Source organism: Vombatus ursinus, unplaced genomic scaffold, assembly GCF_900497805.2.
Source record: "Vombatus ursinus unplaced genomic scaffold, bare-nosed wombat genome assembly UNPS02001287.1, whole genome shotgun sequence".
NCBI lineage: Eukaryota > Metazoa > Chordata > Mammalia > Diprotodontia > Vombatidae > Vombatus > Vombatus ursinus.
The window spans coordinates 12,327,837-12,349,354 of record NW_020941065.1 but is presented as its reverse complement, the minus strand read 5'-3'; the positions used below and the strand labels follow the sequence as shown (position 1 = coordinate 12,349,354).

The 21,518-nt window shown below is 46.6% G+C and overlaps 1 protein-coding gene across 1 annotated transcript in view; it reads right to left on the bottom strand.

Annotated features, from left to right (window-relative positions):
- SGSM1 (small G protein signaling modulator 1) overlaps nucleotides 1-21,518 on the bottom strand; it is a 59,161-nt gene that overhangs the window by 15,029 nt on the left and 22,614 nt on the right. Inside the window, exons 10-18 of the mRNA XM_027865017.1 lie at nucleotides 18,841-19,001; nucleotides 18,477-18,606; nucleotides 13,308-13,446; nucleotides 9,771-9,835; nucleotides 6,872-7,017; nucleotides 4,788-4,916; nucleotides 2,883-3,065; nucleotides 1,878-1,949; nucleotides 672-1,259 (exon numbers count right to left, since the gene is read on the bottom strand). Coding sequence (XP_027720818.1) covers nucleotides 672-1,259; nucleotides 1,878-1,949; nucleotides 2,883-3,065; nucleotides 4,788-4,916; nucleotides 6,872-7,017; nucleotides 9,771-9,835; nucleotides 13,308-13,446; nucleotides 18,477-18,606; nucleotides 18,841-19,001 — 1,613 coding nt within the window. The remainder of the gene's footprint in view (nucleotides 1-671; nucleotides 1,260-1,877; nucleotides 1,950-2,882; nucleotides 3,066-4,787; nucleotides 4,917-6,871; nucleotides 7,018-9,770; nucleotides 9,836-13,307; nucleotides 13,447-18,476; nucleotides 18,607-18,840; nucleotides 19,002-21,518) is intronic.

Sequence of the window (21,518 nt, the reverse complement as noted above, 5' to 3'; positions counted from 1 at the left end):
ATGAGTTGGTGGACTTGGAAAAATATGGAAAGACTTGGACCTGTGAAGGAAGAGGTTATCCACCCTCAGAGAAACAGAGGACAAACAAACATAGTATGGTCTTACATAGATGCATATGAATGTATGTGTCTGTGTATGAGTATGATTATAGATATCTAAGTATATCTGTGTTATGTAAGAGTATGCATGTGTATATGTATGTATGTATATATATTTGTGTGTATATGTGTATATATGTATGGATGTATATATGTATGTGTGTGTATGTATAGGTATATATACGAATATGTGTGTATGTATATGTACTTAATTATAGTCTTGGGGGGGCTGAGGGGGAAAAAAGAACAAAGTAAAAAGTGCACAGCAAGAAACAAAAGAAACAAAGAAAAGATGGACAGCTCAGAACACAATGTGTAGTATTTATTATATCGGCTTTCTTGAAATGGAAATTTATTGCTGCCTATTTTGAATCCTCTCCTATTTTTTGGTGTGCACATGGCAATGCTTTTTTTTTCTCATTGTATATTTAAGTTTTTGTAATTAAGTTTAAAATTAAAAACAAAAAACGAAGCAAGGTTTTGGGCCAGACAGCCTCTGAAGATGGCTCTCTGATACATATGACCCCCCACTGGCTATCAGAGGAATAACCATGCCTCCTGTTGTCTACTTACCGAGTACGTCACTCCACTAGAAGACACTGGGGAGGCCTCGGTGATTGTGGAGTCCACCACGGTCAGTGATTCCAGCTGGGGGTAGAGACTTTCCATTTCGGGCTCCTCAGACAGGGTGTCCTCACTCTCCACCAGGCTCTGCTTCTCTGCCTCGCTGCCCACCCAGCTTTCCACCACCGAAGAGTCCTTCTCCGGGAGGGCCATGTCGAGGCTCCCAGGCACAGACATGAACTCGTCCAGGCTTTCATTGGTGAGAAAGTCCCCTTCCAGGCTGTCCTGGATGGCCAGCTCCTCTCTTGGGGCCTTGTCCCCAGGCTGGGTGGCAGTGTCCAGCTCATGGCCATCCTGGGCACTGGGTCCACCAGGCCTCGCCAGTGGCGGGGTGTTTTTGAGGGGTTCCATGACGCTGTCTTCTGTGCTGAGACTGTGCTCGGACTGGCCCGAGGAGAAGTTGTGGGAAGAGGGATGGCCAGAGTCGGGGGAGCAGGTGCCATTAACCACCGTCCCATTGGGGACCTTGGGCTGCTTTATGTCATCCTGCCTGCTGTCTACCTCCACCTGCTCTGTTTCATCCACGGACTCAAACACCTGAGGAAAAAGAAACAGATATATTGTTCAGGCCCAGGACAGACAAAGATGGCGGGTCAGCTTGTGAGCCTCTGAAACTAAGCGTGGCCCAGTGGAAAATGCATTGGGTCAAAACCCTGTGGAAAATTCCTTGAACTTTGAGTCAGAAGACCTGGGTCTCACTATGTGACCTTAGACAAGTTGCATCTCTGAGTCTACATTTTCTGACCTAGATCTATAACCCCAAAACTCTATATGCTAGATGTGAGTTCAAATCATGATTCTCAAGCATTTAAGAAATAAATGCTCATTGGGGTGAAGGAAGAAAAAAAAAGGAGGGGAAAATTAACATGATAACTTTATTGTATATTTAAAAGGAATAGCAAGCAGTACACAACAGATTTGCAGTTTCATGTGCAATCATCTTTTCTATAATACCGTTCTGAAAATGCTTGTTTTAGTCCATTAATTAATTAATAGGTAAATACTTATCGATTGATAGATTGCTACCTGGGTGACCTTGAACTAGGGACTCCCTTCTCTGGGTCTCATTTCCTTCCTCTCTAATGAGCAGTGGGGTGGGATAATGTAATCTGCAAGGTCCCTCTGAGCCCCTCCTATCCTGTGATCATTGCCTACCTGGGTGCTGTTACTGGAGTCGCTTGGCAGACGGACGTGATTTTGTCTTCCTGAACTGCAGCTCTGAGAAGACTAAAAGGAAAGGGGGAAATGGGGGGAAGGGGTCAAGTGGGATTCTCATTATCTTCTGCAGCTCCATGCCTTTCATCTGGGTTGGACACCCTCCCTCCAGAAGATCAGGCGAATTCCCAAGACACTGACAGGGCCATTGGGTAGAAAGAACTTCAGTCTGAAGGGTGGGGGTTTCAAGGGCTAGGTGGTGCTTGGTATGATGTCATTAGGGGACAGGACTAAGGCCAGAGGTAGCTCAACCCAGAGATCAATGTAAAGTCCTCCACGTGTGTCCACAAAATTAATCTCTAGAACCGCTTGTATGAAAGAAAACCAGAGGTTTTAGAGTATTTCAATCTCAACATGAAGAAAGACCTAAGATTACATTAATAGACGCTCAGCCCTGCTCCACCTCCCCCAATGGCGAGTGGACTACGGAAGTGGATAGTCCTGCTGTCCTGGTCAGACCACATCTGGAGGGCTGTGTTCAGTTCTGGCTACCACAGTGTAGGAAGGCCATGGCTAAGCTGAGAGTATTCAAAGGTGGGTGCCTGGGATGGCGATGGGAATGGTCCAGAGAAGACCTAAGGGGCATACGAGAGCTGACTCCCGGTATGTGCAGGGCTGTACCATTGTCCTAGGAGCGATGGGAGGGAAGGTGCAAACAGGCAAATATTGGCTCAATGTAAAGAAATTCCTGACCACAAGAGCTGGCTCAAAGTAGAATGGACTGTGTCAAAGGTCTTTCAATAATGACGGAATGACCACTCCCTGGGGATGCTGTCTGGGCAGGTATTGCTCAGGTGTGGGTTAGACCAGATGGTCTCTGAGGTCCCATGAGACAATGAGAGTCTGTGATCTGCTGGCATCTGCCCCTCCACTCACACCCGACCTCTCCCAGCCTGGTCCCCTTTCGCAGGGTGGGGGGTGGGGGTCTCATCCCAAACCAGTCACCTCATTGCTGATGGTGGAATCCCGATGCATCATCCTCTGGAGGTGGCTGTCCAGGCTCGCGCCCGAGGAACACTTGGCGAGGGCAGCCGCGTGGGACTCCTTCTCCCTCTGTCGGACGATGGCCTCACAGCCCAACCATTCTGCCATGGTCTGCTCATAGCAGGCGTGAACCTGATCATCCACCTGTCGCCAAGACAGACACAGCCGGGCCCAGGAAGCCTGAGTCCACATGGCCCCCTCCCATGAGCAGATAGCCTCATACTGAATGGGGAATATCCTAACCATTCCCAGCTCCCAGTCTGGCTTTGGGTAATACCAGTTTCCTTCCTCTTCTTCCCCATGTCCAAGTTGGTAAAATGGTTGCTTTTTAAAACAACTAATAATTTCACACCTATTTTTCCCCAAATTCTTTTCAGCATTTGGGGGCGGGGGGGAGGTAAGGGTACAGTCTTTAGCTATTTTGTTTTTAAATTGTCAACAAGTCATAGGACCATAGCTTTAGGACTGCAAAAAGACGTCAGAGATGAACTAGTCCAAACCCCTCATCTTATGGAGGAAGAAACTGAGACCCAGAAAAGTTAGGTGACTTGCCTAAGGTCACATACGCAGAGCCAGGATTCAAACCTAGGGCCTCCAACTCCAAATCCATTTTCTTTCCCCTAGAGCACACTGCTGGCTGCAATCTCACTTCTTCCCATGAGGACTTTGAGAGGAGATGCACTGGAGAAACGAAGACTGGAGGACCTGGGTTTGATTCTCAGCTCTGCTGCTCTATAATCAAGCTAAAGTGCTATACTCTTATCTCCCACTGCCATGTCTTTGCACTGGCTGTACCCCGTGCCAGGAGCACTCTCCTCCTGATTCCTAGCTTCTCTGGCTTCCTTTAGACTTGGCTCAAATCCCCTATTAATCTATCAATCATCAAATCCTATCACTTTGATTCCTCCATTTCAAGGACTTACTTTGGGGTGCTACCTCATCTTAAACCTAAGGAACTGATGAACAAACAGAAATGTATGTTGTTACAGTGGATAGAGGACTGGAGTCAGGAAACCTGGAGGAGGCAGCTAGATGATGCAATGGGCAGAGTCCTAAATTTGGGGTCAGGAAGTTCTAGATTCAAATCCTATCTCAGACACCTGCTAGCTGTGTGACCTTGGGCAAGTCACTTAACTTTTCTGTGCCTCGATTTCCTCATCTGTAAAATGAGGGGATTAGACCTGATGTCCTCTAAGGTCTCTTAAATCCATGATCCTATGACCAATCACAGAAAAATCACTTCATTTCTTAAAGCTTCAGTCTACCCAGCAGTAAAAATGTGCTAACATACTGCCTACCTGACAGGGTTATTGGGAGGAAAGCAGTTTGCAAACCTCAAATTGTAACAGAAATGGGAGTTGTTAGGGGCAGCTAGGTGGCACGGTGGATAGAGCACCGGCCCGGCAATCAGGAGGACCTGAGTTCAGTTCTGGCCTCAGACCAAACACTTGACACTTACTAGCTGTGTGACCCTGGGCAAGTCACTTAACCCCAATTGCCTAAAAAAAAAGAAAAGAAAAGAAAAGAAAAGAAAAGAAAAGAAAAGAAAAGAAAAGAAAAGAAAAGAAATGGGAGTTGTTGCTATTACTGTTTAGGCCCAGACTCTGTGCCTCTTCTTTCATACGCCCTGCAGTGACAAATTCTAATCCCACCTCTTCAAATAGAGGAGTCAGGAAACCTGGAGGAGGCAGCTAGATGATGCAATGGGCAGAGTCCTGATTTGGGGTCAGGAAGTCCTAGATTCAAATCCCTCTTCAAATAGAGGTGGCTTTCTCTGCCTCGGATGGGGCACAGAGGGCCCATCAGACCCCATTCATGTGCAAAAGAGAAATCCCAAACCAGCTCCTTAGGCCAAGCCAGACCCACCTCCTTCCTCTCGGCCTCTGTCATACCGAACTGGTAATGGCCCAGCAGGAAGGGCCATACGTCCTTGCGGATCTCGTGCTGAATCCCCCCAAAGTAGATCAGACGCAGTAGCTCCTGTTCTTCGTAGCTCTGTAGGAGGAGAGGGAGCCATTGTGAGCCACTGAGAGAATTGTCCCAAGCCTAAGGAAGGACGTCCCCAGGGCTCGGCCGCTGGGGCACACCACCGAAGAGTACAGATCGGCTCTGCATCAATGCCAAGTGACCCAAGGGTGGCCCAGCTGCCAGCCCGGGACTAAAAGCACAGCAGTTACACAGACGCTTCAAGGAGCTTTTTTTTTTAATTATCTTCTTCTTTCTCTCTAAATCCCATCCCCTCAAATAAAAATGCAAAAAACACAATCCTTGTAATGAATAAGTGTATCCAAGCAAAATTAATCCACACATTTGATTTAGTGAAAAACATCAGCCTCAGTCGGCACCCCAGGCTCATCACCTCTCTGTCAGGAAATAGACAGCAAGCCTCATCATTAGTCCTTAGGAATCATGGTTGATCATTTAGATGATTAAAGTTTTTAAGTCAAAGAATATTCTTTCAGATTTTTCAAATTGTGACCAAAAAGTCACTAACTGTGTATATAAGCCCTTTGACCCACTTCGACATCACTAAGAGATCAAAAAATGAAGAAAAGGATTTATATGGAGGAGAATATTTATAGCAGCTTTTTGCGTGGTATTAAGAACCAGAGGGGCAGCTAGGTGGCACAGTGGATAGAGCACCGGCCCTGCAATCAGGAGGACCTGAGTTCAATTCTGGCCTCAGACCAAACACTTGACACTTACTAGCTGTGTGACCCTGGGCAAGTCACTTAACCCCAATTGCCTAAAAATAAAAAAAAGAAGAACTGGAACGTAAGGGGGTGCCCTCCATTGGGGAATGGCTGAACAAGTTATGGGATGGTTCTTATCCTTTGAGCTTGGAAGGCTCTACCACAGGTCAGGTACAAATAGTCCACATGACTATTGGATGGGATATGGATGTAATGGAATACTACTGTGCTATCAGAATTGATGAAATGGACAGTTCCAGAGAAACTTGAGAAGACTTTTATGAACTGATGCAGAGTGAAGTGAGCAGAACCAGGAGAATGATTTCTGTAGCAACAACAACATTGTAAAGACAAATTGAAAGACTTAAGAGTCTGGATCAATACAATAATGATCCAGCATGATTTTAGAGTCCCTATCAGAAGCATGCGACCTACCTCCTGATAGACAGTTGATGGACTCAGGCTGCAGAATGAGACACACATTTTTTAGACATGGCCAATGTCGGAATATTTGCTTGATTATACATATTTGTTACAAGAGTTTTGTTTTTCCCTTTTTGAATTAGGGGTGAGGTGGAAGGAATAAAAAATAAATGAGGGAAATGATTATTTCTTTCACATATTAATTACTAATTATTGAATTAGGACCATGGTTTTTCCCCTTTTCTACTTCCTCATCCAAAAATCAACCAGTGTGGGAAATCTTGAGCCGAGACTTACCCAAATGTAAACCCAAAGCTTATTTTTCTCAGTCAAGCAATCTGTTTACCATCTAAAGTCCTACCCTGAGGAACGCTCCCTTCCCATCCCCTTTCCCAAATCTATAGTCTAACTCTGTAAATCAGATAAAGGAGGGCAGAGATAGATTCCCATCTTAAATCAGCTGTCACTAGCGGTATAACCCTGGGCAAGTCATTTATCCTCTCTGTGCCTCAGTTTCCTCCTCTGTAAAATGCAGAAGTTGTACTCACTGGCCTCTAAGGTCCCTGCCAGTTCTAACTCCATGATTCTATGGCCCAAAGTCCCTAAACACAGACTTGCTCTGGATGAGCCCAATCAGAGCAGGAAAGACGTCACCCCTTGGGCCATTGGCCTTTTACTGCCCTCCCGAGGTCTTCTTCAGCCCGGGCTCGGCAACCTTTGCAGCTCTAGGTTACAGTGTAGCCAGGTCATGGCCCTGGGTTCTAGGAGCTGGCCCAGGATGCAGCCAAGTCAGAGAAAAGAGAACAGGAGAATCGGACAGGTGTCTGGCCATACCGTGCTGTCGTTCAGGTACTGCTCCCAGATGCCCGCGGTCAGGCCGTGGCCGGCATCACAGGGCAGGTCCGGGGACACGATCATGTGGTTGACCAAGGCTGATAGGTGGGTCCTCACAGTGGACAAATGCCTGCAATAGGCTAGCCCTGGGAGGATAGAGAATGGAACAGAGGCTGAAAAACCAGTCACCTGGCTAGCACCCTGGAGACAGTGAGGGCTGCTTCCATCTCAGGCTTGCAAATGTACTTGGCTGGCATTCACCCTGAGTGCAGAGGCCTGGCTCTGTGTTATTAGTGCACTCACTGATAGACGTGTGTGTGTGTGTATGTGTGTGTGTGTGTCTGTGTGTGTGTGTGTATGTAGGGTGGGGACAACAAGAGCACAAGCTGAGTCGGGGCCCAGTGACAGAAGGCTTGCCTGTCATTCAAGGACTCGCTGAGCCCTGTGTGTGTATTTGTGTATGTCAAGTGGGTGGGTACGTACATGAGACTTGTCCAAGGTCATTCAGGGAACAAACCTCAGAGAGGAGATTTGAACCCAGGTCCTCTGGCCCCAGAGACAGGGCTCTTTCCAGTGCTACAGTCCCCCCCACAAAGTAAATGTTCCTTCCCTCTAGCTAAGTTCTAAAGTGGATCTTCCCCTCCTCAAACTGATCCCAGGATGATGAATTATTTGGCCGACACAACTCGTGAAAAACACCTCCTCATTCTGGGATGAGCTAGGTGTGTATGTGTGTGTGTGTTTGTGTGTGTGTGAGTGTGTGTGTGTTTGTGTGTATGAGTGTGTGTGAGCCAGGCTGACACAATGATGAGCTCTGTGTGTGTGTTTGTGTGTGTGTGAGTGTGTGTGTGTGTGTGTGTGAGCCAGGCTGACACAATGATGAGCTCTGTGTGTGTGTGTGCACGCGAGAGTGTGCGCACACATGCGCACACACCACGCCAGATTGCTGATGCACGCAGGCCTCATGGGGCCATTGATCTCTGCTCCCAGCTGCCAGGTGGAAGGAGGGGTCTTGACTAATCACCCTGGGAGCTGAAGGCAGGACCAATCCCCCAGCAAGTGCATCACCCCGAGGCTTGGTAAGAACCACGTCCCCAGCTCCCTTTCTCACCTTCTCCAGACCGCCATCTCGCTGGAATTCCCACACTTCCAGACGCGGGCAAAGACTTCTGAGTATTCTAGCTCTCACATGAACAAAATAGCTGTGTGACTTTGAGCAAGACCCTTGACGTCTTTGGACCTCAGTCCCCTCATGTTAAAGTAGGGAGGTTGGACTAGACAATCTCTAAGGCCCATTCCCAGCTCTAAACCTTTGTGATTCTGTGATCCTTCACCTCTCTGGGCCTCAGTTTCTTATTCTGAAAAATGGGAAAAGGGTTTGACCAGATAGAGTGCACTAGACCTATGGTCAGGAAGACCTGAGTTCAAATCCTGCTTCAGACGCTCACTACCTATGTGACCTAGGCAAGTCACTGACCTTGTCTGCCTCAGTCTCCTTCATTGTAAAATGGGGATAATAACAGCATCCACCTCCCAGAGTTGTTTTGAGGATCAAATAAGATAATAATAATTGTTATTATTATTTAAGGGCTTAGCATAGTCCCTGGTGCATGAGCAGTGTTACATAAATGTTAGCTATTATTATCATCATCGTTTCTTTCTCATAAAAACAGAGTGGGAAAAAGAAGACCCCAAACTCCCCAAACTAGGTTACTTCAACTTCCAAGTCATTAGAATTCCAGATAAAGAGTGAAGATAAATAATAGTGATGACAACTCTATCGGACCAGTCCATCAGAACACAGGTCTTAGACAAGGCTGAACTCTCGTTTGAACCCAGGCCCCCCAGCTCCCAGCCCAGGGCTTTCTTTGCTTCCTGTCAGTATTCATCTACGGAAATCTGCTTTCTTATATTATTTCTTACATGATTACATTCAGGTTCATTCCCAAGTCCTTTCCTGAAGCCTTGGAGCTCGGCAGAATCTATCAGAAGCTGCACTGGCCCAGCCTTCAAAACCCAGGGTCACCTCCAATCAATGGAAAAACTAGAGGGCCATAAGTGTCAAAGTCCCCAAGTCTACGTCGAGGCTGCCAACACCTCCAGGTGGAGGATTCTGTCTCCTGGGACCTTAGATAGGGAGCTAGAAGTGCCCTCGCAGGCTCTCTGGTCTAACTCCTCCATTTTACAGATGGAGAAACTGAGGCTCGGGCAACTAGGCGGCACAGTGGATAGAGCACTGGCCCTGGAGTCAGGAGAACCTGAGTCCAAATCCAGCCTCAGACACTTGACACTAGCTGTGTGACCCTTGGTAAGTCACTTAACCCTGATTGTCTCACCAAAAAAAAAAAAAAAAGAAAAGAAAGAAACTGAAGCTCAAAGATAAAAAAAAAAAAACTGACATTCATAGAATCTCACAGTTCTAGATATTCATAGAATTCACAGTTCCAGAGCCAGAAGGGGCATCACAGGCCATCAGGACCATAGCCTTGGCTTTACAGATCAAATGATTAACACATAAAGTGCTTTGCAAATCTTAAAGTGCTATACAAATGTTACTGTTGTTATTATTGCTATTATAGCTGGAAAGGATCCATAAGCCATCTCGTCCAATCCCCTCATTTTACAGATGCGGATACGAAGGCCCATAGAGGTTAAATGACTTGTCCAGGGTCACACAGCTCTGTGTGTGGGTGTGTGTGTGTGTGTCAGACATAGGATCTGAACCCAGGTCTTCCTGACTCCAGGCCCAGAACTCTAGCCACTATACCGTATTGCCGTGAATATACCACATTCCATGGCATCTATTACCAGGTGTTGGTGCTGAGTGGGTATCGAATCCTGCCAAGATCACCTCCCTCTCCCCCTACACTGAGTCTGAGAAGGGACCTCGGCTACGTACAACCGTAGAAGGCTCTGGAGAGGATCTGATGCTTCATGTTGTCACAGAGGAGTTTCAGAGGAGCCCTGGAGAATGAAGACAAAGGAGCTGAGATCAGAACAGACACAAAAGACCAGAGGCTCTGTCATCTGGGGTGTGACTGCAGAGCATCCCTCCCCCACCCTCCCAGAGGCTGAAGGCTCAGGAGGCCCAGGGAGGACGCAACAGATCCAGTCATGGAGATGGGGGCCAGGCCAGGGGAAAAGCCGGGATATCCCAAAGGACCAAATGCTTCTGGACTTTTGTGGTTCCGGAACGAATGTGATGGGCACCCTGCCCTCAACACTGTACTGTCACTTGGCCCCAGGACGGACGATGGTCCTAAGACCCCTCGTGGATGGTCCTTAAGCACTATTCATCATTAAAATTATGAAATTATATGATATATAATGATACATTAATATATTGCATTATATAACACAATACATAGATATATAATATCACTATATTATATCTAACATGTTATGATGTTATAATCTATGTTATAATATATACGTTATATCTATACTATGTTATAGATAATGTATCTAACATATGTACCATATAATCTATAATTATGAAATTATGAAATTATTTCAGATTTGTTTGGGTTGTTGTAGGTCAGAGGTCTGTACTGCATTAGTCACCAAGGTCCTTTCCATCTCTGATAGTGTGGGATTCTGGAAATCCCCAGGAAGTACCCGACCTTAGCAGTTCTGCCCACTAGACTGACATCCTAGCAGTCCTCCCTGGCTACTTAGGTGACCTCTCCAAGACGGGCCTTTGTGCCCCAGCACCCCAGCAGTCATCTGGCGAGAATGCCCATCTGGACCTCTCAGACTCATCTCTATCTCCTGACTGAATCAGAGACAGAAGGCACTGGGCTCTTCTATTCTACCCATGTGTCTCTATCAGGGTAGACTGGGACGTGGCATTAGTGGACGGCTAGGCTGGGCTCCCAGAATCACAGGGTCTTAGAGCTGGAGGTGACTTAGAGACATCCAAAAAACATCCTCTGTACATCCCCAACATGTGGGTATCCAGCCTCTACTCAAAGACTCCAGGGAGGAGGGACCTTTAACTGTAGGAAACTTTTCCTTATACAATCTTAAATTTGCCTCTCTGATACTTCTAAGAAGGAATAAATGCTTAAAAAATTCTTGTCTTTTCCTTCCTTCTTTCTTTTCTTCCCTTCGTCCCTCCCTTCCTTCCTCTCTCCCTTCCTTCCTTCTCTTTCTCCCTTCCTTTTTTCCTTTCTCCCTTCCCTTTCTTCCTTTTCTTTATTCCTTCCCTCCATTCCTGCTTTCCTTTCTTCCTTCCCTCCTTCCCTTTTTCTTTTCTTCCTCCCCTCCCTCCCTCCCTTCTTTCCCTTCCTTCCTTCCCTGCCTTCCTTCCTCTTTCCCTTCCTTCTTTCTCTCTTTCCCTTCCTTCCTTCCCTTCATTTCACTCACTGTGCCCAGAAAGAAAGAAAAGAAGCAGGCTGAACAAATCTATCTGCTCTTCAAAAGCACAGCCTTTCATGCACTTCACAGAGAGCCATCATGTCTGACCTGAGCCTCATCTTCTCCAGGCTAATCACCCCAAGTCCTTCAGCAGACCTTTATATGTACTGGACTGAAGCCCTTCACCAACCTGATTGCCCTCCCAAGATACTCTTCAGCTTCTCAGTGTCCTTCCTAACCTGAGAAGCCCAGAGATGAATGAAACACTCCACATTTGGTCTGACCAGAGCGCAGTAGGACTATTACGTCCCATTCCAGGAAGACATGCCTCTCAATGCAGCCCAGTTTGCAGCCATCTCTCCACTGCAGTCTCTCTGGCTGTGCTACTCAGGCTGGAACACTCTCCATTCTCAATTCCACCTCCTGACTCCCCATGTTTTTTTCAAGTACCAACTAAAATCCCACCTCCTACAGGAAGCCTTCCCCACCCCCTCTTAATTCCAGTGCCTTCCCTCTGGTCCTCATTTCCTTTTTACCCTATCTAGAGCTTGCTTTGTATATATTTGATTGCATGCTGTCTTCTCCATTAGACCGTAAGCTCCTTGAGGGCAGAGACTGTCTTTTGCTTCTTTCTGTACCTCCAGCACTTAGCATAGTGCCTGACACACAGTAGGTGCTTAATAAACATTTATTGATTGACTGATATCATGCCAGTGAGTCATATTGAATGTGAAGTCTCTTAACCTACAAGGGATCTTTCAGGCAAACTACTGTCCAACCATGCCACCTCTATCCTATACCTGTGAGGTCCATTTCTTGAAGTCAGGTGTAAGACCTTGTATTTATGCCTTGTAAATTCCTCTACAAAAGGTAAACTCGTAGGAGCAGCTAGGTGGCATAGTGCATAGAGCACCAGACCTGAAGTCAGGACTACCTGAGTTCAAATCCAGCCTCAGACACATAACACTCATATAGCTGTGTGACTCTGGGCAAGTCACTTAGTCCCAATTGCCTCAATAAATAAATAAATAAACAAACAAACAAACAAATAAATGAATAAATAAACAAAAAGTAAACTCGGCATTTTCCATGGGATGAGAGTAAGGCTTGAGCCTCCCAGAAACCGGGACTTAATTAACCTTCCAGGTGGAGTGTGTCCCATTCTGGACACAGGGACCATCCTGGAAACATCTAGAAAGTCAATGACAGAGCCCACCTGCTCAGAAGTAAAAATGACACCTCCCAGCCCTGCTATGTCCTAAGATATTTAAACAATAACATTCAACATTTATTAAGCACCTACTGTTGTATGAAGACCTGTACTCCTCACCAGGGGTTGTATACAGTTTATTATCAGCAACAACAATAATAATAATAATAACTGCATTATCTAGTGCTTTAAGATTTGAAAGCACTTTACAAATATTATCTCATTCAATGCTCACAACCATCCTGGGAGGTAGGTGACATTATTATCCCCACTTTATAGATATGGGAATTTATGTGGACAAAAATCAAGTGACTTACCCAGTGTCATGTTGTTAGGAAGTATCTAAGCATATTCCTTGCCCTCATGGAACTTAGGGTTTAGAACGGTGTGAGGAGATACAAGGGAGAGAGGTCTGAACTTGGAGTCAGGAAGATCTGAGTTGAAATCCTGCCTCAGATTTTTCTGAGCTACATGACCCTGGGTAAATCACTTAACCTCCCAGTCTCAGTTTCCTCATCTGTAAAATGGGGATAATAATATCACCTACCCTCTAGGGTTATTATGACCATCAAATGAGATCAGATACATAAAACACTTTGAAAACATTAAATCACTATATTAAATATTAAGTATATACATATGTATGTGTGTGTGTGTATATGTACATACATATATATATTTAAGTTAGCTGTCATTATTATTTTTGTTGTTGTCATTGTAAGGCATGAGCCTGCCTTATATAATTCATTATGCCTGAAACAGCTCGAGGTACTTAGAAGGCACCCATCAGTCCAGGTTCATTGCAGTCTATCTCCCTTACCCCCCAGCCCCCATCCTCCACCCACCCCACCCTATGACACCCTGTACCTCTCGTGATTACATCCATTGGATGCTCCACTCTCCGTGGAGCCTCTCTGGGAGCAGGATGAGCAGGACGACTTCCGAGGGCTGGGCTGCCACATGGAAGGCAGGCTGCTCACAGAGGTATCAATCAAGTCCGGGGGCACTGAGGAAAGGAAGAAAGGTGGGAACCCCCCCATTAAGGCAGGCACAGAGCCCTTGATCCAAAGCCAGCAGCTCCCCAGTAGCAGAGGTAAGGAAGAACCAGAATCTTGAGTCGAAACATCATGGTACCCATAAATGAGATTCAGCCCAGGACCCTGGAGCATTAGTGTGTGATCCGATGAAAGATACCCAAGAGATCCAGAGGACAGGAAGTACTCCCTGGTGGACCAGCTGAAAGAGAAGCCCCAGAAGGGTCAGCAGACAATGGCTACCACGGAGAAAGTTGGGAAAAGGGTGAGAGACAAAAGCCAGAGAACCAGGGAACCAAGATTAAACCAATAGGAAAAAAGAAAGAGGAGGCAAAGGAAAAGAGCCTCAAGCAAGAGCGCCATGTTGTCATTTATCCCTCCCCATGACCAAGCTGCCTATGAAGGGAGGGAAGGAGGTGTCCAACCCTGAGACCAGTCAAGGGACTGTTGTGTTCTCTTCTGGGTGCCACAGCCTATGAAGGACATTAAGAAGGAGAATCCTAGAGCGTCCAGAGGAAAGCAACTGGAAGGCAAAGAAGGGCCTGGAGACTTTGTCACGAGGATCGTTAGATGGGACTATGGCTGCTTCACCTAGATAAGAGGAGATTTGGGGGTGGCAGGGGATGGGCTGGTACATGATGGTGGTCTGCAAATATTCGAAGAGCCATCTTCTAGGAGCAGGGATGGACTGATTCTGCTTGATCCCATGGGGCGGAGCTTTATCATTTCCCCCATTAGAGTGTAAGTTCACTGAGAGTAGGGATTGTTTTACTCTTTGGACTTGTACCCTTAGTACCCGGCACACAATAGGCACTTGACAGATGCCTGTTGATTGATCGGCTACAGTTGTAGCCAGCTGTCAAAGTGATTCTCTTAAAGTGAAGGTCTGACCATGTCACTCCCTGCCCCTCAATGTTTAATAAAATCCAGTGGTTCCCTATCACCTTCAGGACAAAACATAAACTCAGGTGTTCAGAGCCCTTCACAACCTGGCCCCTCCCTGTCTTTCCAGTGTCTCATACCTCAGACCACTCACCATAGGATTGTACTCTTCAGCCCGGTGATACTGGTCTCTTCTGTTCCTTGAATAAGAGCCTGTGGCCCTCAGTTCCAGGCATTTTCTTCTCTTTCCTTTTTTTTTTTTTTTTTTTAGAGGCAATCAGGATTAAGTGACTTGCCCAGGGTCACACAGCTAGTAAGTATCTGAGGCCAAATTTGAACTCTGGTCCTCCTGACTCCACTCTATCCTCTATAGCACCTAGCTGCCCTGGTTCCAGGCATTTTCCCTGGCGTTCCCCCATGCCTGGGATACTCTCTCTTCATCTCCACCTCCAGGCTTTCTTCAAGTCCCACCTTCAGCAAGAAGCCTGTTCCCCTCTTCTCTAATGTCTCCCTCTGTTGATTACCTCTCATTTATCCTATCTATAGAGTGTCTGTACACTGTCATTTGCATGCTCTCTTCCCAATTAGACTGAGCTCCTTGAGAACAGAGACTATCTTTTAGCTTTCTTTGTATTCCCAGTACTTGGCACAATGCCTGGAACATAGTAGGTGCTTAACAAATGTTTACTGACTGACTGGCTGACAAACTTCTCAAGTACTAGAGTTGGCAGGATGTAATGGACCGTCTCCAGAGGCAGTGAGGTCCTCCTCACTGAATGTCATCAGGCAATGATTAGATGATCTCTCCTTGGGCACACTGGAGGTGATTTTTGTTCAGGTTGGACTCAAGGGTCAATGAACTCTTTCCAACTCGGAGACTGTGTAACACCGAGTTCTTCAGAGACTAGAGTGGGAGAGTAGTGCGGAAAGGGGGGAAATGGTCTTTCTGTCTCCCCACGGTGTTCCATTGGCATGGAAAGGGAAAAGGGAAACAAGCATTTTGTGACCACTTACTATGCTATGATCTCGTTTGAATGGATACTCCTGGCACAGACACCACAATCTCTGATCATGGAGGAGAGGTCTTCTGTAGAGTCCCAGATAAAAAAGGATAAAGGGATACCTGACCAGAAGGTTCCAAAAGCAAAGCCGATCCCTGCTGAGGATTCTACCCTGTTGTCTGTGGGGTCAGATAACCTCAGATCATAGGAATCTACTCTGAACTGTACAAAGTCTAAACAATCAGAGATCACATGACGTTAGAGCTGGAAGGGCCATGAATGGTCATCCAATTCAATGCTCTTGTTTTACAGATGAGGAAACTGAGGCCCAGAGAAAGGAAGAGACTGGACTAAACTCACACAGTGAGTGAAAGGGCTTCTGATTCACGGTTAGGTGCACCCTCTACTCTACCATGCAAGTGACCTTGGGTAAGTCAGTTGACTTTCTACGCCTTGATTTCCTCCTCTATAAAATGATAGTGTTTGGAATAGATGGCTTCTAAGGTCCCTTCCAACTCTATCACCCTATGACCCTGATAAGGGGCCAGCTGACCATATGACATCACTCCATCCCATAATTCACCTTGCTCAGGAATGGAATTCAAATGACAACATGGCTGAGGTTAATAAGCAACAAGATGGTGGCTGAAGGGGAAACCACAACATTACTGGGGGGGAACGAGTCTGTGTCCGGCAGGGTAGGAATAGCAGCCCCTCCAGCGTGAGTGGACAACTGCCCCACAGCCATCACAACCATGGTCCGGCCCACCGGGAACACCATCCATGCTGATCTTGAAGAGGCAGGGGGAGGTGAATAGGAGTACTCTGCGGGAACTTGAGTCATGGTTTTAAAAGGAAAAAGAGACAAATGGGTAAGGTGAAGGCTCTGGGGAAGGAAGGCAACAAGACAGCCCCAAGTCTAGATTCTACTACGTTGTAACTCTTCTCTACCTTGGACAGCTGGAGGAATCTGAACTGGACAACCTCTGAAGCCCCTTCCTTCTGGCTCTAAATTGGTGATCTTCTGTCTGTCTATGATTTTATAGTGTATGACGGTTTCATGAGATCAGAAATTTAATCCCTTAGAGATAATCTAGGTCAACTCCTTCATTTTGCAGATGAGGAAACTGAGGCTCAGGGAGGGAAGTGACTTGTCCAAAGTCACTCTGGTGGTAGAGTTTGGATTCAAACCCCGGTTCATCCAAGTGCAAATCCATGGCTTTTTCTACTATATACCACATTACACACCTAATATTATACGTCTGACACCATTCCATGGCACTGCTCTGGGGGTAGGCAGGGCACGGGTCACCATGACAAGCTGGGGCAGGGTGATGCCGTCCCCTCTGGCCTGTCTACAATGGTAACTTAATTAAATGGATTATGATAGGAACCGAGGTCTACAGCCAGAAGGGATCTCAGAGGTCATCTGGTCCAACCCCTTAATTTTACAGAAGAGGAAACTGAGGCTCAGAAAGTGACTTGACCAAGGTGAAGCCAGGATCTGAACCCAGATCTTCTCCCTCCAAATTTCGTACTATTTCCTCTACCCCACAATTCCAGCCTAGTCCTAGTGACTTACCATAAGGAAATAGAATTATTATTTAGGATATTCTGTTTTCTAAACTCAAGATGAGTAGGTATAGAATTTAAGTTAACAGAGAGAAAGCTTCTATTGAATGGAGGGACCTCAGGCAAGCAGGTAAAACTGTTTTTTCTCCACAGCCTGGTTGTTCAGTCGTTTCACTCGTGTCCAACTCTTCATGACCCCATTTGGGGTTTTCTTGGCAACGATACTAGAGTGGTTTGCCATTTCCTTCTCTGGCTCATTTTACAGATGAGGAAACTAAGGCAAACAGGGTGAAGTGACTTGCCCAGGGTCACGCAGCTAGTAAGTGTCTGAGGCCAGATTTGAACTCAGGAAGATGAGTCTTCCTTATTCTAAGCCTAGTGTTCTATTCACTGTGCTACCTAGCTGCCCTTCGAGAGCCTCACACATAGGGAAATGCTAAGCTGATCATTCATCTCCTTGATGCTTTTAGACACCTCCCCCCCTGCTCAACAGTAGCAGGGGAGATGACCATTGCCCAACGAGCAGGAGAGTTTGGCTGCAGTGACCTCCCAGATGTTAGACACGTGGACCAGTCCATCCATTGGGCTCAGACCAAAAGACTTGAGCTCTGAGCTTTACAGGACGTGGAAGAATCTGTACTTCCCTCTTATACTCTTGGAGAGCAGCAGTGCCCGGGTCAGTCATGCCACAATGAGGCGTCTGAGGGCAACTTTAGTTCCAGGAGATACAACTCAGAGGCTTCCATGCCACTGAGAGACCATAAAAATGTCCTCGGCTCATGAAATTTCTTAAACACTTTTGAAATAATAAAACGCCATAGAAATCTGAGCCATGAGCATGAACAGCCAATTGTGCTGTTATAACAGGCTAGGGCTAAAGCAATGAAATATTTCAAAATCACATCTGTTACCAACAGTGAATTTTCATCTCAGTGATACATTACAGTGTACTTGGATGATGGCTGTATTTTATAATGAGAAGTCACATTTATCTTGGAATCCTGGGACCTTGGTTTGAATCTCAATAACCTATGTGACCTTGTAAAGCTCTCTGGGACTCAGTTTCTTACTCTGTAAAATGAAGAGGTTAGACTAGATGGCCCTGAAGGTCCCTTGCAGCTCTAAATGTGACTTTTTGATCCTGTGAGCTTTTTTTTTTTTTGTCTTGTTTTGTTGTTTTAGTTTTTGTTTTTTTCTTGGCTAAGCAATGGGGTTAAGTGACTTGCCCAGGGTCACACAGCTAGTAAGTGTTATGTGCCTGAGGCCAGATTTGAATTCAGGTCCTCCTGAATCCAGGGACAGTGCTCAATCCACTGCGCCACCTAGCTGCCCCTGATCCTGTGATCTTAAGGGGACCAAGAACAGAGAGGTTCATTGATTTGCCAGGGTCACCGAGCTGGTGGCTGAGCCAGGACCAAAAGCCAGGGCATTTAGCTCAGCTCTCCTTCCCTCACGGTACTGGGTGCCTTTTAAACCACCACCCTGGGTGGGTGCCCCGACAGCATCCCGTCAGTAGCAGGAGCCCAGGGGGACACAAACGGACTTACCGAACTCTGACTGCATGCCGGGGTAGATGATCCTGAAGACGTAATCTGTGGCTTCATCGTCTTCCTTGTCAGATGTAGATTCTGAGGAGCCCTGAGGGCTCCGCTTTCGGAGCTTCGGAAACACTTTGCCCTAAAAGAAGAGGTTCCCAACCCAACATACTGAACCCCTGACTCCTTACTCCTTAGTCCCATCACTCCAGGGCATGCCCATGGGCCAGACTGACATGCCCCAAGGGCCCCAACACAGGCTGGGAAGGAGGGAACAGCATCGAACACCCTGGGCTCCCAATCTCTCCTCCTCTCTCCCTCCCCTACTCCAGAGGCTGGGGCCAAAGCGCCTCCCCAGAGGCCAGGGGCTTCTTACCTTTCCTCGCTGGGACCACAGCGGGGGGTCCAGCTGGCCATGGGGTAGCAGCCCATTCTCCAGGCACGAGAGAAATTGTAGCAGATGGCCCCCCTTGGGAAACCGGAACGGGGGCCTCTGTATCCCATCCTGGCTCACTAACACCACCGTCCCACCACTGTCTACTATTGACGACACAAAGCCAGACAAGACATGGGGCAGAAATCACCCACTGGGCTGGTTACAAGAGGTCTCCCCCTCCCATCCCCACACCCCTTTAAGCACAGATGCCTCCTGGGCCAATCCATCCAAAGAGCCTTCTTCAGATCAAATCCCAGGCTTGGCCCCCTCACCCAACCAATACGTCAATCCACAAATACTAATTACGTGCCTAGTACTGTTCACAGTACTCTGCTGGGTGGCAGCTACACAAAGACAAAGTCAAATCATCCTGACTCTTAAGTAGCTTACATTCAATGAGGGGGACATAGCGTGTACCTGGGAAGGTCTCAATTAACAGACGTCTAGAATGGATTGAGGATCATAGACTTTTAGAGACTGTGCAGTCAATTTCCTCATTCTAATGATGAAGAAGTGGAGGTCTCGAGGTGAAGTAATTTGCCCAGGGTCATACATGTAGTAAGTATCTGAGACAGGATTTGAACTCCGCTCTTCCTGATACCAAGCCACTAGGTGGCGCCATAGTGCATAGAGCACCAGGCCTAGAGTCAGGAAGATTTGAGTTCAAATTTGGCCTCAGACACTTACTAACTGTGTTCCCCTAGGCAAGTCACTTCACCCTGCCTGCCTCAGTTTCCTCATCTGTAAATTGAGCCAGAGAAGGAACTGGCAAACCACTCTAGTATCTCTGCAGAGAAAACCACAAATGGGGCCTCGGAGAGTCAGACGCGACTGAAACAAATGAATAACGACTTTCTGATACCAAGCGCTATTCACTACACTATCTAGCTGACTACCATGCCACCTCGATAACATGTAGGAAAAGAAGAAGTGTCACATGGAGCCATATCCAGCACCTATCCAGTCCAGAATCCTGTCTCTCACAGGATTCCCCCAATGGGTAGTTTTGTAGGAGCAACCGATTGATTCTTTTTTATTTATTTATTCCCTTAAAATAGTCTGTGCCTCAGTTTCCTCCTCTCTGAAATGATGGAGGTTGGACTCAAAGGCCTCAAAGTCCAATTTGGGCTCTGAATCTACGATCCTATGATTCAATTCAATTCACCAACAGGAATTTATTAAACATCTAGCAGGTATTGGAGGCAGCTAGATGGCTCAGTGGATAGAGAGCTAGACCTGGAGTTGGGAAGACCCGAGTTCAAATTTAGCCTTAGACACTTACTAGCTGTGTGACCCTGGGCAAGTCACTCTTCAACTGTAAAATGGTAATAAAAATACCACCCCCTCCTTAGGGTTGTTGTGAGGATCAAATGAGGTATTTTTAAAGTGTATATAACACAGTGTCTGGCACACAGCAAACATGAAATCTTGTTGTTATTAGAAATGTACTCATTATTTTTTTTGGCTAGGCAATGAGGTTAAGTGACTTGCCCAGGGTCACACAGATAGTAAGTGTCAAGTATCTGAGGTCGAATTTGAACTCAGGTCCTCCTGACTCCAGGGCCAGTGCTCTATCCACCGCACCACCTAGCTGGCCCCAAAATGTGCTCATTATTAAAAGTGCTTAATAAATGTCTGTTGCCTTCTGACTACATATCACAGATTGTGTTAGGTGCTAGGGAGACAAAAACAGAAAGAAAAAAAAACAACAAAGAATCCCTTCACACAAAGAGCTTAGCTTCTCCTGGATCAACCTTAGAAAGTCAGAGACGTCCTTACACGGTTCTGTCTTCCTTCAGTGGGGCCATTGGTGAACCCATCACCCGTGGATATGTTCTTGCCTATTTACATTTCCAGCCTGTTCAGCCTCTTGTATTTAGTTTATATATTTTTAAAATACGTTCCTAAGCTGTCCACCCCAACAGAACGTCAGCTTCTTGAGGGCACTGTGTCATCCCAGTCTTAGTATGCCCAGAAATCAGCTTTGAGCCCAGTGTCCAGTAGGTACTTAATAATTGCCTGTGTTTGCTGATCACTTGACTCTTGGTTGTGAGTTTCTGTGGCTCGTTTCACCCAGGGTTATGGACTCAGGGCCCAGAAGAACCCCCGGTAGACCAAGACCAAGGCTTGAAGCAATGGGCCCGGAATCATCTGATTTGGAAGAGGGCGTGCCACAGGGAGGAGGACCGGAGAGTCACAGCACCACAAGTCTGTGGCTGGTAAGGACCTCAGACGGCATGGAGGTCAAGCCCTGAGGCCTTGGGAATTCAGGTGACTCCCCAGGGTCACAGGCAGGAAAGATGACACAATTACACCCAGCAGGTGTTTAATAAATGCTGACTAAATGAAGACACTCAAGTGAGGACCTGCTCATAGGCATTCATCACTCAGAGCTGTGCCACTCTGAAGAGACGGGACTGTTTTAATTGAACCTGAGTTCAAATCCTTCCTCAGACACTTACTAGCTCTGGGACCCTGGACAAGTCCCTTCAGCTCTCATCTTTGGTTTTCTCATCTGTAAAATGGGGATAATCACAGCACCTCTCTCTGAGTTGTGAGGATCTATTGAGATCATATATGTGTGTGTGTGTGTGTGTGTACATATATATATATATATA